A 17065-nucleotide genomic window follows, 5' to 3' on the forward strand; every position below is an offset into this window, starting at 1 on the left:
TGGCAGTGGCTGGAGACAGTTCTGGCTGTCATGATGGAGGTGGTGACTGCTACTGGCGTCGAGTGGACAGAGGTCTGGGAAGCTATTCGGTGCCCCACACTGCACAGGGGGTCCCCAACACAGACAATTAGCCAGCCCCCGACGGGACCGGTGTCACTGGCGAGAAGCCCTGCTTTACTGTAGTAGCTCATTATGCAAATATATTGGAGATAAGGAGAGGAAAAAAAAATCATACTCCTTTCATTTGGACAAATCCTACAACTATAACTTCATAAATGTTCAACCCCATTACAAAGATACTACTTAAATCTATTAGTCTTCTTTTCGGCTGACTGCAATATTCTAAATTGTTAAGGTGTGCCACTACTGAAAGTAATACTAAATTTTTTTGTCCATGGTAGGCACCTAGCACCTCCTTGTTTTGAGCTGATATCCACGCCTGTGCACACAGGTAAGACCCCTGTGCATGCGTGTACACATGCACATGCACACATGCACCCACATACACGTATCACAGAGAGAGGGTTCTTTTTGGAGAGATGGTAACAACTGCGTCTCTGGGATGAGGATGGGCCCCACAACAACTGACGTAAGAGGAAGGTCTCACATGCCGTCCTCCGACTCTGTTTTATTTACTTAATTTATTTTAAAGATTTAATTTATTTGAGAGAGAGAGAGACAGCAAGTACAAGTAGGGGGAGCAGCAGATGGAGAGGGAGAAGCAGGCTCCCCACTGAGCAGGGAACCCATTAAGGGGCTCTATCCCAGGACCCTGAGATCATGACCCGAGCAGATGGCAGACGCTTAACTGACTGAGCCACCCAGGCAGTCCCTGGACAAGATTTCATTACAAATCTCTATAGCTTATCGCCTGGTTTTCGAAAGCTTAACTTTTTTCTTGTTAGAGCAAAATTTGTTTAATTATTGTACAAGCTACTTTCCAAAGGCAACTTCTTTTTCGTCCGCCTCCTCCTCCTCCTCCTCCCCCTCCCCCTCCCCCTCCTCCTCTTCTTCTTCTTCTTCTTCTTCTTTTTTTTTTAAGTAGTCTCCATGCCCAACATGGGGCTTGAACTCGTGATCCTGAGATCAAGACCTGAGCTGTGATGGGAGTCGGACGCTTCACTGACTGAGCCACCCAGGAGCCCCAAGTTCTTTTAATCCTTACAACCACTTTATGGGCTAAACCTCTCTACCCATTTTAAGCATCAGGAAACTAAAGCACAGAGAGGCCAAGTAACCTGCCCAAGTCACACAGCTAACAAATGGTAGAGCTGGAACTTGATTCCAAGCAGACTGACCCCAGAGGGGCTATTCCCAGCCATAAGCCAATCACACCATGGCAGCGTATCAAGCTACAACTTGGGCTGGACAGCCTCCAAGGTGAGGTTTCTGTTTCCCCTTTCTGTGACTATCCCTAAATCACCTCATCAACTCACCTAAGGGGCTTTAGAAATAGAGCAAGCCCTCAAAATTCTAGATCGTCTGGGTAGAGGTTTAAAAGGCATTGAAAGGACCCTTGCACAGACTCAGGAAACAGAACTCAGAGGACCAACACAGGCTCCCAGAGAGCCCCCGCCTGTGCAAAGCACAGCTTTTTATGGCTGGGACATCAGCATGGGGCACAAAGTTAGGAGCAAACAGGAATGCAGAGAGTCCTGGGAGTGGGGACTCATGGGACCCCATATTGGCAAAGCAGCCAAAGCAGGATGGACCCTGGCAAGAGTCCTCAGAGAGGGTCCTGGAGTTTCACGGTGTTTCCAGAGGATCTGACACTGGGACCTTATGCGAACATAAACCCAATCTATAGAGCCATATCCTTGGGACTCCTGGCCATGTAATCATCTCCAGGCTGACAATTCTTGCCTCCAGGAGTATGCGAGGCTGAAGTTCAATCACGGGCCAATGTCTACAGGCTGACCTCGGCGCTCACGTCCCCCGAGACAGGGCAAGAAACGAAGACAGGAAGCATTTTACTGAATCGGTTTTCTCATTTTTCATAAGAAACATTCAACTTAATAAGAAGGAGCCACACTTTATTGACAATAAAAGTGACCCTTTCTTTATTTCTTTACCATGTGCCAGGAAACTCTACTCTATTCTCCTTTCCTCACAGTAACAGTGAGGCAAGAACTATCACCTTCATTTTAGAGGACAGGGAGGCTCAGAAAGGTCATGCAATTAGCCCACCGTTACACAGACAGTAAATGTTAGTCCAGATTCTAGCCCAGGTCTGTCTTACTCCGAAATTCATGGTTTTCCCACTATGGCTTTCAATTTTTCATGTTACCATCAACCTTCAAAGTCCCCACAACCAACTGCCTAAATACTTACACACACACACACACACACACACACACACACCATGAACTTTTTTCAGTTTAACTTAAGCAACCAGGACATCGAGATCTCGGATATCGTCACACACACACGTCTCTTGCTCTCCATGCCGGTAACCATAAAATCCAGGAGTTGAGTCACACATGCTGTGAATGATTAAGTGGCTAAGAGAACACCCTATCCAGTCCCGTGTCACCTAAAAAAGTGACAAGTCCAGGGTCTCAGGGCTGGACATGGCTGAGCTGGATTTGGCCCCAGGAGCACTGGCCTCTAGGAATGTCCCTCCCAGTGCACCCCAGCTCAGCTTCCTGGGGTCAGCGCTCGTGATAATGGGTTCATTTCGGGACGTGGGAATACAGAGCTGACAAGACACGTCCCTGGTCCTGAAATGATCTGAGAGGCGGGTAGAGGGATGAGACAGTCCGCAGACAACCGAAGCACACGGCAGAAGATGTCGTGGCACAGGAGAACAGAACTCGATGGCTCCTAGGAGGGATGAACCATGTCTAGCTGGGGGCCACGGGGCATGGTGCCACGAAGAACCCGTGCTCTGGGGGTATCTGCAAGAAGGTGCTTCCTGCCAGTGATTTCACACCAACCACTCCATGAGGCAGACCAGGTAAAGAGATAGAGGCAGCCGGCCCAAGGTCACCCAGTTAACACGAATTTCTTTGTCTGGCTTCCACCCCATATCCTCCCCATTACAACAGACTTCAAATGCTGTTTTATGGACCCCCGCAGGCTGGGGCTCAGGAGAGGCTGGGCAGGCAGGGCTCGAGCCCCTATAGGAAGTTCAATGCCAGTGGCTTCCCTTTGCATATATATTTTTGGTGGGGTTCTCCATGAGATGCCTTCTGAAACAAAGTTCTGAGAACAAAATAGGGGATAAAGACCCGTACTCCCAGGTGCTACCCGGCCAGTGAACTGGGGCAGCTCCTGGAGTCTGGGCAGGGCGGGGAGGGCAGGGGACCCCTGCAGATGGCATGAGGGACAAGGGCTAAGCAAGCCGATGATGCATGTCCCTCACTCTGGAGTGACGCTGCCTGCACTGAATCAGGCTCTGCACCTGCCTCGCTTGGAGACCGTAGGCACAGAGCTCCTGAGCCCGAGCCTCCTCCCAGTCAAAACAGAGTTCACACCGGTACCTGCCGCACAGGGCTGCTGAGAGGATCACACACGCGAAGATCGGGAAAGCGCACGGCACGGTACCTGGCACTTAGCACAATGTCTCTCTTATGAACTTGTTGGAAATAGCAAGGCTAGTCAGAGGGGATAAAACATAGAGAAGTATCATGAAGCCACTGAAAGAATTCTCAGGGACACTGAGAACTCCTCTCTGTTCCCAAAGAACAGCTGTGGCTCCGAGCTCTGACTTGCATTCTCCCGGTCTGTTAAGTGTGGGCTGTGCATCAGCAGGACAACCTGAAAGACAAGGTTTGGCCGCCTCTGTCTGCTGAGCTGTGGTTGTGTTCCAACCGCTACTCGTTAGCTCGTTCGGCAAGAAGCTTGATGGAGTCTGGGCTTCGAGTGACGAGGTTGGTCACCCCAAACCCCCATACTCATTTACTGCCACCGCTCAGAGAAGATGGCCACAAAACCCCAGGCTGTCTCCCTGAACTCGACTTGGCTTTTGAACTGAAAGGCCTAGAACAGAGGGAGGCGGGAGCATCAGCGGAGCCAAGCCCTCGAGACCTCTTTCACTGGCTAGATGAGGCATCCCCTTGGACAGAACTCTGCAAGGCACAGTGAGGTCCCAGGTCCCTTTCTGGTTCCTTCCATCACAGACTCTGCCAGTGAATCAAGTTCCCAGGGAAGGTTTTGATGGCCTAGGGGATTTTCATCTATCCCATTCACATCTGTCCCATTCATCCGTTCCCATTCCCCAGTGTGCAGAACAGCAGCAAGGCCCTGCGAATGAATGAACGCCCACTACATTCGGAGGGCTTTAGCCTCTGCATCTTCCCAAGACAAACAGAAGCCATCGGCCACGCGGATTCCACGGTCATTCACTGAACAAACCAGCTGTGTGGGATCCTCCTGCCTCTGCTCTGCTTTCCATCCCCCCACCTGTCACCTTAGCTGGTAGGTGTCACCTCTGGGTCTCTGACAGCTTCCCTTTGGAAAGGCTTGCCCTTTTCTCTCCTCTTGGAAGAAGAGAGGGTCACTCGCTGCAGAGCACTGAGCAAGAAGGTCAGCTTATGCCGAGCACACAACTTGCTCCTTTCGGGCTCAGCCTGCCAGAAGCGGAAATGTTAGAGCTAGAAGCACCTCTGGAAGTCACTCTCATGGAAGACACAAAGAAACCAAGCTCACGGAGCTGGCCGCAGGGACGGCGGGAGACTGGGCCTCTATGCAGAAGCTCGCTGTATGGCCCTTTCCCTCGGGCCCCCTGCTCTACCTTGTGTAGGTAAGGAAGTTTTGGAAAGCACCTCTAAATCCTGCATTCTCTGTCTACGTATTAAAAACACGAAATATTCTCACTATATATAGATATAGATATAGATATAGATATAGATATAGATATAGATATAGATATGGATATATCATACACATACATATTCATAGATGATATTAGAATACATAAAAACTATTCTAAAGGCCCAAAAACACTTACTGAAGAGCTTGGATAAGCAACTCCCTTTACTTCAAACCTATTTATTACCGAACAGTGACAACTGAAGGGGGTGGGAGAGAGTCAGAAATTTCAAGTGTGAGAAGGGAAATGTGTGGTTTACAAAAGCATACCCAGGATTATTATCGCTTTGATTTTTTAAGGCACGATATTTAATGTGCTTTGAGCTACAACAGTAAAAAGGGGGCAGCAAGACATTACATTCACCCAAAGAGAGTGGGGCTTAAATACAAAGCTCGGGGAAGCCTCTTCTGGAGTTCACAGCTTTGGAAACCATCTGGTACAACTCTCTGCTCAACGATAAGGAAACTTCCATCCCCAGAGGTTCAGCGACTGCCTGTCCGAGGTCAGTAGCTGTTTATACGTTCCTGACATAGCGGTCACATGGACTTTATCTGTCCTGTGTCCATGGCACCTGCTCTGAAGGGGGGCCTAGGTTTGCTGGTGACCTACCGAAGGGCATCTATGACACCAAGGATGTAAAGATACAGAGAGAAAGCAAGGTCCCAAACACAAAGAGCATTCTTGGAGACAGAGAAACTGAACCTGAGGCGGGAAGTTCCAGGCATCTCCTTGGGGCAGCACCCCCAACAGCCCCCACACTAGGCTGCCCTCAGCCCCAGCCCGTCCTGGGGGAAGAAACCCTAGGAGACTCAGTCTGGCCCCCTCGTTCAGGGATGTCAGGCTGCAGGGCCCATTCCTCAAACCACCGCTCTGCCCTTCCTCTGGTCACCTTGGGGAGGCCCTCGGAAGGTTGGGCGGATGGCTGCCGTCTGGTCCCGTTTCCCTAAACAAGTTGCACGTTTTCTCTCCTTTGCTCTGACAGGGCTGAGCCTCTCGGAAGAAGGACTATAGCTCAGAAAATAGTGCCCCTGAGAGTAGAGGCAGAGCCGCAGGAAGAGTTTCCCCACCGCCTTGGGCTGAGGCAGGCACAGGGGGCCGACCCTGTCTGGGGGCCAAAGTGGCGGGGGGGAGCGGCGGCTGCGAACGTGCGGCGGGGTGCGGGGGTCCACTTACCGCAGTGCGCCTGGAAAACCTGTGGCTTGACGGCCTGATTGCAGGCACTGCACACTACGAGATAGAAGTCGTCATGTGCGGGATAATGGCCAAATAAGTGCATATCTGTGGGGGAAATGAAAACACGGTGTTTTGAAAAAAGCAATTAAGTCTCAGAAGGTCTACAGTTTCCTCTCGCAATTTCCTCAAGGACAGTTTTTCAAACGAGACACGTAGAAAGGCAATGATCTTTACTAAAGGGAACACGGTCCGTGCTCATGGGGCTCCCAGCTGTCACAGAAGCTGCAGCCTCACGGACCCCCCTCCTCACGTCACCCCTGGAGGTGGACCGCTGTAACCCTCGGTGTGGACAGCGTGGGGGGCTGCCCCGGGTCCTATGCTGCGGGGAGTTACCTCGTCCCGACAGAGAGCCCACGTGCTAGTGGGCACCTGATGGGGCTCCAGTTATTTGAGGATGTGGGGGGGGGGTCCTCCTAAGCCCATTCCAACTTCAGCAGAGGTCTCTCAGGTGGGTTGGGGGGGCAAGAGGCCTGTGAGCGCTGCTGCCTGTGTTCTCCACCGCCTGAGGGAGACCCCATGGCAAAACCTCCAAACAAGCGATTTGTTTGCTGCCCTCATTACCTGTTACTCATCTGCCCGATATTTACCACGCGCCAAGTGCCAGGCACTGGGCTCGTGCCAGGAAGGACCACTGAATGCCAGCGAGGGCCCCACTTTCCTGGAGCGCACGGCGGCAGAAGAGACAAGTACTAGACAAAGATCACCATGTGGCGCTCCCTGGGGTTCATGCTAAGGAGAGGGATGGAAGAGTCCCAGCAGAGCGTGTGGCCCCAACCTGCTCAGAGGCATTGAAGAGGCTTCCCCGAGCACGGGGTATTTTGGCTGAGACATCGGGGTGCATGTGGGTTCAACAAAGGGCTGGGGAGGAAGGTTCCAGGGCTGCCAAGGTAGGAGGTGCTGTGTGTCTGAGGAACCTCTTGGTTCTCTGAGGAACAGAACAAGGGGAGAGCCCAGAAGCTGTAAGGCTTGTGGACGGTAAATATTTTTTAAACCTGATTTTAAAAACGACAGAAGCTACTGAGGGTTTTTGAGCAAAGCAGTGGCACGATCAGCTACACACTTAAAAAATCAGTGGTGTGGCCTAAGGGACATGAAAGCATACGTCCACACAGAAACTTGTTCATGTGTGCTCCTAGCAGCATTATTCACAACAGTCAAACAGTGGGAACAACCCAGACACATGTCCATCAACTGGTGAACAGATAAAATGAGTCCTAAGCAGGATCATGGAATACTATTCCGCCACGAAAATGAAGGAAGTGCTGACACCTGTTATATCCTGGATGACGCTTGAAGACATTATGTGACGCGAAAGGAGCCAGACACAAAAGGCCACATGTTGTAGGATTCCATTTGTCCAGGGCAGGCAAATTCAGAGACAAAAATTAGAATTTTTTAAAAAAGAGTTTATTTATTTGGCAGAGAAAGAGTTAGAGAGAGAGAGAAAGAGAAAGCGCGCACATGCACAAGTAGGGGTTGGGCAGAGAGAGAGAGAGGGAGAAGCAGGCTCCTCGCTGAGCAGGGAGCTCCAGACTGGGCTCGATCCCAGGACCCTCAGATCATGACCTGAGCTGAAGGCAGACACTTCACCCACTGAGCCACCCGGGCGCCCCTCATGGGTGAATTTGTACAGTATGTGAATAAAAGTTGTCAAAAAAGAAAGAAAAGTTCTGAGGAGACACGGTTACACCCCCTGGAGTACCACTGGGTGCACACGGAGCCCTGGGGGCACCTGACCCAGACTCCGCTCAGCCCACCAGCTCTAGAGTCGCTCCAGAATCACACAGAACAGGAGGCTCAGGGACACTGACGCAGCAGACACAGGACTTGGAGGACTTAGAAGACAGTGCCTGCATGAGTGCACTTTCTGTCGCAAGCCTCCCGAACTTCCTCTCCTTACCCCCCCAAGGCCTCATCTTCTAGACTCAACCTGTGTCTTTCACAAAACCCCGGCAAACACAGGATGGTTCCCCCAGCTGTAGAGCTAGATCACAGGGAAAGCCTGGTCGCCCAGGATGTGGGGGTAACTCATTTATCACCCAGCAGCTGCCTTCCCAGGGGCACGCTCAGCGCTGTGCCCTCGGAAAAGCCCCACTGCCCGGAGAGAAGGGGAACAGACACGTTTGTCACTGGGCAAGGGGCTGAATCCTCTGCTGCCCCGGAGGAGGCGCGTGGCTGTGTGGGTGCTGCTGGATCTGGCCGCAGCAGGTCCTCTCGAGGCGGGGGTGGGGCTGGGGACGCAGGCCCCCTGAAATTCTCACTTGTCGGTGGCCCTGGGCGCAGCCTGTTATTTCCCCTCTCGAGGACTCGCCTCTGTTTCCACTTCTGACTAAGACTTGTTACCACAGGGCAACGTTATGAGTCAGTGTCTCATGGGCGGGAGGCCCCGGGAAAGAGAGGTGGAGAGAACCCAGCCGTGACGAGTGTCCTGAAGCATGAGGAGGTCCATGCTGGGCCCAGCCAACGTGTCCGGGGCCCCTGGTTCAAGCAGTACAGCGTGGGGAGGGTGGCTGTCGGTCTCTCATTGCTGACACCACTCAGTTCTACTCTGGATTATATAGTTCTGTTTATTTTTATAATACATGTCCTTTTTTTTTTTTTAATGACAAAATTGATCCATGTTCTTTGAAGACACATTTGAAAAAGGCAAAAGAACCAGAAGGAAAAAAAAAAAAAAAACCACCAGTAACTTTTATTCACGTTTTGCATCTCATTTAGATGTGGTCGCATTTTACGTCCGGGAACATGTGAAACCAGGAGCTGGTGAGGGCTAAGACTGAGGACTTACTGATTCAGCAAGCATTTACTGAGGGGCCTTGCATCCTTTCTGCAACAGATTAAGCTATGCAGGAACAGAAGAGATTTATGAATTCAAAACACAGGCGTGAACAAAAATGTCTTGAACGCCTACTGTGTGCGGGAAGCTGTGCAGAGTCTGGAGGCTCCGGGGAGCGAGTGGCCTCCGCACTTCTGTAGTGCATGCCTGCTGACCTGTTTGGAGGCTCTCAGGACTCCCACTTCTGTAATCCTTCAGAAATCTGCAGAACTGCCCCCTCACCTCCAAGGTACACACACTCGTCTCTGGTCATGGGTTCAGCTAGCCAGAGGCTGGCTGCAGCGGTGTGTGCGTGTGCTCGAATGTGGGATCCGGGAGAGAGTGTAGAGAAACCCTTAACTGTGCGCGCCTCTTCAGGCTCTCCGCTCCACTGAGACCCTTCCTGGTTTCCTCTCGGGCACTTTCAACCTTGTCCTGTCTCCCACGGAAAATGAAAGGACCTGCTTGCCTGCCTGCTGACTCCTCAGCTGGCCAGTCTCTGAATCTCCTGTGCAGGCCGCCCAGGTTCTGAAAGTCCAGCAGATGGGGGGCGAGATATGGGCACTTGGCCTCTCAGAAGACCACTGCCTCAGGTAGCCTGGCCGGCCATTACAATCCCTGTGCTGTTGGCTTGGGGAGGGAGGTAGGTCGGGCAGAACTGAAAACTACTATGCCCAGAACGATGCTAGGCATTCTATTCATTAATTTCCTTTCTCTCTGTCAACTTACTGCCCAAACAACACACTCAGTGCACTGTTGAAAAGACCAATGGTGGTGTGCTGAAGTGGACTTGTCCCAACACATCTCTCCCCAGTTCATTCAGTGCTTTCATAGTGGGGGCTTGGAATCAGCCTTTGTGGGGGTATTTGCACCACGGAAAGGGGCAGAGGCTACCAATCAGGTCTGGTCCTTTTGGAGAGCTGGCTTTCAAGCATTTAGCAGAGTACCAGTGAATAAAGATGAGAAAACAGGGAAAAAGTGAAACCACCTGCAAGGCGGCCACCCCAGGGTAACCACTGTTGACCGGTTACTATGGCTGCTTCTCAACTTTGTGATGTGATAACACTACCTCGGTTAATCCTCATAATGCATCCAGAAAGTTGCCATCACCTCCACTTTCCAGGCAAGGAAACAAAGGCAGTTTGCTTGCGATCCCGGGGTGGTGATTTGTAAACTGGGCTGAGACACCAGGACGCTCTACCTGAATGGGATACCCCCTCCTCAGCAAAGGGCTGCTTCCTTCCTTAAGAGAGCAAAAGCCCAATTCGCAGATGAAGAAACCAGTTTGGAAGGGTCTCCTTGGTGACTGCCAGGCTTTCCCAAGCCTCAGAGGGAGTTACTGGCTTGAGCACAGGCCTGGAGTCAGAAGAACAGTGGAACAGTGCTCATTGCTCTGCAACCTCAGGGAAGGTGCCCAACCTCTCTGAGTGTCAGTTTCCTCATGTGAAATGGGGCTTACAGGTCACAGGGTTGCTGTGATGGCTCATAAAAGTTTGTGTTTTCTTCCACCAGGGATCCAGGAGAGAGTGTAGAGAAATCCTTAACTGAGCTCATCGCTCCTATTTTCCAGAACTAACTAGCTCTTTCTCCATCGGGACAATCCTTGCTCTAGGCAACATATCCTTTGTGTCTCCCTCATGACCACTCACAGCAGACCTCCTGGGAAGAATGGGGGTCCGTGCCACCTGCAGAATTTGTACACGTGCATGGACTGATGAGGGCTGAAATCCTTTGGGAGGGCTCTCTCTCTGGCTGTGGCTGGATTCCAGGAAAGCATGTGCACAAAAATGATGAGACTTTGCCCAGTTTCAAACACAGCGTTCAACCATCTCCCAAACAGAGAAAGGCAAACTTCTGTTTTGGCTCATTCTGCCCCTGCAAACAGATCACCTGCAGGTCAGAGAGGGTGCCAGAACTGCCAGGGCACGATCACAGAGGTGACCTCAGTCCCGTCCCTGGCCTGAGGGAGCCGGGAGGGAGTCAATTCCATCAGCTCCGTTTTGCAGATACAGAAAACAGGCACGCTTGCTTCCAGGTCAGTATTTTTCGGTTTCTGAACCCTAACCCACTATAAACATCTATCTATCTATCTATCTATCTATCTATCCATCCATCCATCCATCCACCATCTCTCCTTGGAACATATGTATCACACTCCGATGGGTTCTGTTTTACTCATTTCTTTTTGTTTTACTATATTCTACTTCATTTAAAAAATGCTCATTGAGATTTCACAATTTCAGGACTCCTTAGTGGGTCACAACTCCAAGTATCTGAAAAACACTGCTCAAAGGCAACGGAGGCAGTCAGGGGCTGAGCTCCGCCTGAGGGTTCACTGGGGACTCACCGAGGTCTGAGCTGGTCCTCAGTGGTCACGTGGGAGTTGGGAGCCCGGAACTGAATTGTGAGTGCCAATTTTATGCCAGAGCCCGTGGTACCCCCTCACGGGACCTGACGGTATCATCTCGTCTCCGCATTCAAGGAGGCACACTGGTAGCTTCAATCAGCCAAGGGGGACATATTCACACTGGGTGAATCGGTATCCACCCGACACCAGAGAGAGCTGGGTTCTTCTCTCAGAGAGCGGGCTGTGTAAACATTTAAACCACTGATGAGCAGCCATTCTGCGGTCACTCTTCCCTGTACTAACTTCCCTAATTATAAAAACAGAGAAAAGTATATTCATCGTCTATCACAGTGGGATGCAGAGAGCCTTCTGTGAACTTGGGAGGAAATTGTTACATGACTATAAAGTCACGGTTGGGGTACTGATCATGAGCCCCAGAACCCAAGCACAACGGAGCCAGGTGGGTGTGTGGATGGCTTCCTGTAACCGATGAGCACAGGGAGGCCACAACCTGCAGACAGTTTGGTGGCGAGAAGGGGGAGGGGCTGGCACAGTGGGGGAGAAAGGATGAGAATTGTTACTGGAGTACTTTCCAGTGTCCGTCAACTTAATGCCTCCTTACTAAGGGTTATTCACGGAGGATACTCTCAGAATGGACTCACGGTATTAACCTAGTGCTCCTTACAAGGTCACCGCAGGCCATTTCCAGTGCCCCGATTTAAAGCTGGGCACTCCTTCACTTCCTTCCTTACTACTGCTAACATGCTCACTGGTGGCAGAGTGGACTGTCAACCGCTATCCGTGTGGCTGGCCCCCTCGGCCTGCTTACAGACAGCCTCACCTTCCCTACACACACCCCACCCCCACCTCAGCACAGGATGGGGGAAGGGGACAGAGCTCAGCTGTGATGGAAGGAGACATGCAGTTCGAGAACGCAGAGTGGTTTCTGTGAAAGTAAAACAGTTAACTCTCATGTCCTGGTGTCGCTGGCTGACTGTCTTTTAAGTCAATGCCGAAAAGAAAGTGGTGGGATAGGAGCCTCGTTCTACTCCAGATACACAGCTTTTTGAGGGGAACCTTTCGACACGCAAAGCCACGTGTGTGCCCGAACTTCTGCTGCAAACTGTCCTCATGTTCGCAAAACGGCTGCCATCCCGGAAAAGGCAGGGTGACACCTCCAACCCACTGTCTGTACAAGGTGACTCCTGAGATGGGAAGACAGCTGTTTGTGTGGACCCGGGGATCCGCTGTGGTGCTGTGCGCCTTTGAATTTGCCCCAGACGCCCTCCAGAGCCCAAGACTCCAACATTATGAGGCAACAACCGGTAGAGAGCTCAGAAGATGAAAAAGTTGGGAAGGAGTGAGTCAGGATTGATGCCTTCCCCCTGCGAGTGGGAATGCCAAGTGGAGCGCAGGCTGAACAGAGAGGCTGCAAGAGGCTGACTTGCTTTGAAGGCAGTGGAACGGCTTCTCGGCCATCGGTGGTACCTGTGCCTTCTAGAGAAAACCCCACAGCGTGGAAAGGAAGACAGAAGAACAGACAACGCTGAATTTCAGTTTCCATTAAAAAAAAAAAAAAAAAAAAAAAAAGCCCCAGAAAATGTCCTTCAGTTTCCCCCAAAAGTCTGGTCCAGGGTTGGGAAACCACCCCAGTTGCTATAGGAGTGATAAAAATGTCAAGGTAGCCATTGCCCTAACACCCTATTATAACAATTACCTTTAATTTAAAAATTACGCTTCCCTTTTCACAGACTCCAAAAAACTACTGTGAAAAATGAAATTAAAAAAAAAATGGAGGTTGTATTTTTGTAATTGCAACCCACCACGCCCTTTCCAGGAAGGTGAATGCGAGCCCTGCCTGAAACTTTGCCTCTGCCCGTGGGACGCAGCTGGGCACGCGGCACTCGGGAGGACCTCAGGGAGCGCCAACCCCGTGCCCAGGGCTGGAGAGTGGGATGCCGCCGGGCTTCTTGCAGAACCATCAGAAGGGCAAGCTGGTGGCTGCCAGAGGCACTGATCTGTGGTCTTCCCCTTCCATAAACTCAAATGGGAAATCGCTGGGAAGAACAGTCGCTGTGGTTCAAAGAGCCACGTGACTGCCTCCAAGCGGATTCTGATCTGGACGCAGAAGGGCACCTACAGGAATGACTTTTGCGTGCTACCTCGGGAGGCGCATTCCTCATGCTGGGAGAGGCTGGGCCCGAGCGCCTTCCCGTCCCCCATTAATCTTAATACGCTCATTACACAGTTTTTATTAATTCGTCTTTTCTCTCTGCCGGTGGAGTTTCCAGCAGCATTTTAATCACTTGTGTCAAATGGAAAGCTTGAGGGGATATAAAAAACGTTTCTCCTTTGCTCTGACAGCGTGATTCTGTTTGTTCCTCAACTCCAGAATCTCCTTAAATCTAGAGATCAAAACAACGTGGGGTCTTCAAACAGTGACCTTGGACCCAATACCTCCCACTTCTCCGGCAGAATGTTGAACTCCCCCTCTAGGAAAATGCAAAAAAAAAAAAAAAAAAAAAAAAAATGCGGTCACTTTCCGTCTTTCAGATCTCTGAAAACCCAGGGCCTGACTGTGAGGGCTTCAAAAACAATGAAATCTGGAAACGGAAACTCCAGGGGAGGACTAGAAAGCAAGCAGCAGCAGAGAGCTCCTCAGCATCCCTGAGGGCCGGCGGGCGAGTGCGGGGCGGCAGGCACAGAGCCTTTCTTTTCCGACAGACCAGGTCTAACGGGGGGGCCCCCAGCCTGTTCTTGCTGAGGCTGGGCCGGAAGGCGCCCCCCTGCACAGCGGCCGCCGGGAGCTAGGTCTGGTAGCAGGTGGACGCTCCCCGTGACGCTGTGTGAACCACCCCTAACCCAACCAAGCCACAAGCCCCTGCCGGCCACGGCCACGGCCTAATCCCGCCCCCTCAGAAGGGCCTTAACTCCCATGCAGTCATGCTCTGTGCGGCGAGGGGGGCTGCTCCCTGGGCCTCAGGCCTCTCTCGGCAGACTCTCCTCGTGCTTCCTCCCAGACCCAGCAGAACTCCCACTCTGCCGCACAAGGAAGGGGTGACAGGATGCAGCTGGACCCCGGGGGAGACCGTACGCCAGGGCTTAGAACAAAACCTGTGAGATGTGGGCCTGGTAAGGGGCAGGGCCCCAGAGCTGGGCACCGCAGTCAGGCCATCTTGAGTTCAAATCCCGACTCTGCCGTTTGGCATGACAGTCCCCTCTAAATGGCTGGCTCATCTGGAATTAAAGGGCACATGTGTGAAGGGGCTGGCCCCCAGTAAGGATATAGGGAACAAAATACTCTTACCTGTGGCCTTCTTTCTGCCTCTCCAATCCACCCATCCCCTCCTCTGGGAAGCCTTCTCTGCCTCCCCCAGAGGAGAGGCAGAGTCGGCCCCCTTCCCTCCCAGTGTGCCGTCCACATGTGCCCACAGCTCCCGGGCTATCCCAGAGCACGTGGCCTACACCTCCCTCACCAGACCGGGACCTTCTCGAGGACAGGAGTTGTGACTCAGTGCCCTTTCTATCTCTCCAGCCAAACAGTCTGGCCCATGGTGGCTGCTTAATAAATGTCAATTCGTTCATGAGGGTGGAAGGCCCCAAGAAGTTGATTTACTTTCTACGCCCCTTAATTTTCTCTTCCCTCAAAGGGGGAAGTTGTAAATGATAATAAATTGCCTTCATCTCCATGCTGCTATCTAAGATTATGGGGCCAATAACTATGTCCATTTATTCATTCTCTGAGCTCCCTGGAAGCACGTGCTGCCTGAATTTTTAAGACACGCCGGGTGGGCCCTCGTTGGGAAGAAGTGGTTCATTCCTGTGCCTTCACGAAGGTTGTGTCCTTCCCCGTCTGGCAAAAATGGATGCTCCCCATTCCACCCCAGTGAGGGGCCCCCTCAGAGCCAGCATTCGGGGCAGGCATAGGGGTGTTTTCTGGATGCTCCCCTGGTCTCCTTCTCCACTTCCTCATCCTGGGGCTGTAAAGTGTCTTGTACATCAAAACAGTGAGAGATCTAGGGCCCAGAAGATAGGGACTTGCCCCAGTCCTTCCTGCCGCACCCTTTCCCAGTCTGGCGCTGGACTGACACAGCAGCTGGGCTCAGCCCAGGGCACACTAAGCCATCTGAGGCCAGCCTGGCAGAGGATCTACAGGACAACAATGACCCTGGGAGCTAAAAAGTCATTTTGCAAAGGGATCTCCTTCGCCTGTGCACAGCCTCGATAACAATGCCAATAATCTGTCTCTAAAAATATTGCCTGGGGTATAAACCCAGCCTTGACTCCCTATCCAGCAGCCGCAGGGACACCCAAGCTCCTCCCTGCACAGTCACGCACATCCTTGTCCACCACTCCAGCCAGGCTGACTGGTGGCTTCTGGCCTGACATCCCTACTCTGGCCCTCAGGACAGATAAGGAACATGGAATCACTTTGGCTGGTTGCTGAGCCCTGATAAGGTGTCCTCTGCTTAAAGCAAGGGCTGCTCGTGGTCAGAGGTCAGCTACACAGGCAGGACAGCCTCCAAGCCCCTTTGCCACATCAGCCCCAGTTTCCTGGACCCAGCGGGAGAAAAGTTCTGTGGAGAGGACAAGGGTGGATGTATCATATTCAGCCAAAGGCCTGCTATGTAAAAATTGTAATAGTTCACTATGACTCATCTAGAGAGAGAAGCATCAACCTACTGGGTGAAATTCTAGTCCCTTCCTCCAGCTTCAGCTAAGTAGAAGGTCCTACATGTGGTTTGGAACGGCCGCAAGTCATCTCCACACCTCATTCCCTCTCAGGTTCTCCAAATGGGTCACTCATCCATTCATTCATTCATTATTCATTTATTCATTTATTCAGGGGGGGAGGGGCAGAGACAGGGAATCCTCAAGGAGACTCCCCCTGAGTGAAGAGTCCAACACAGGGCTCCATCTCACAACCTTAAGGGCATGACCTGAGCCAGAACCAAGAATTGGATGCTCAACTGACTGAGCCACCCAGGCGCCCCTCCCACCTGGGTCATTTAAACGTTTAAACGTTCACCAGAATCTTTATGCCCACATCACCTTCAACTTGAGGACAACGATTGAGATAATCGTTGTTTTCACAAAATCAGTAGGCCTCCCTGGACAGTGTTCCTCAGTTCTTCTTCAGGAGGCTTTGCTTTGCTTCTTTGTTTGGAATAGGCCTTTCCTACCCTGGGTTGCCTTAAGGGTAGGAAATTTAAGAGCTGGTATGTGTGAGGCCCGTTTCCAGTTCATTCTGGGGTGACTCCTTCCACCTCCATCCTGAGCATCTCTTGCGTCCAGGCTGGGTCTCCTGGCGAAGTCTGTGATGCCTTCCCTCTTTTTATCCCCGACCCAAGAGAGCTCTTTGAGAGGCAGGGATGGGTGCTATATCTCAAGGAAAAGGGCAGTGGGTTTGGGGATGAGGAGGTGATGATGTCTTTCCTAGTAAGACAGGGATGGTCAAAAATAAGTTCCATACTGAACAGAGCACTGCTGTGAAGAATACTTAAATGAGTCGAAGGGAAATCAATGGGAACATCTTTGGTGCCTTTTCCTATAAGACTATTGACCTTCTTTTCTTGTGGCAACTGACACAGAGTCTGCAGGATGGACTAACCGGTCCCTTAATTCCTTTCTGGCTCTTCAGTTATGATGACAGGTCCAACGGGGAGTGTGTCAGGAGAAGGACGGCTGAGAAGGAGGGGAGGATGCCACATTGATTTTACAAAGGAAATCTCTAGAAAAGGTAAATAAAGCACAAAATCCGAGCAGCTTATTCTTAAAAGGAGTTAGTGAGGGCCAGCCATCTGTTGTCTATCTTTATCTCATCTCCCATACCTTTCTCACCAATCATCTATCTTGA

General features: G+C 51.5%; 1 protein-coding gene across 9 annotated transcripts in view; it reads right to left on the minus strand.

The window, feature by feature from the left end:
• The window catches only part of ATXN7L1 (ataxin 7 like 1), a 237868-nt gene that overhangs the window by 148495 nt on the left and 72308 nt on the right, over positions 1-17065 (minus strand). For 7 of the 9 annotated variants that reach the window (XM_082691842.1, XM_082691845.1, XM_082691846.1 and 4 more), the window contains one exon: positions 5987-6091. The exons of the other annotated variants lie outside the window; for them this stretch is intronic. In XM_082691842.1, coding sequence (XP_082547968.1) covers positions 5987-6091 — 105 coding nt within the window. The remainder of the gene's footprint in view (positions 1-5986; positions 6092-17065) is intronic. 9 annotated transcript variants of the gene reach the window in all.

Source organism: Mustela nivalis (genome assembly GCF_964662115.1).
Source record: "Mustela nivalis genome assembly, chromosome: 12".
Classification (NCBI taxonomy): domain Eukaryota; kingdom Metazoa; phylum Chordata; class Mammalia; order Carnivora; family Mustelidae; genus Mustela; species Mustela nivalis.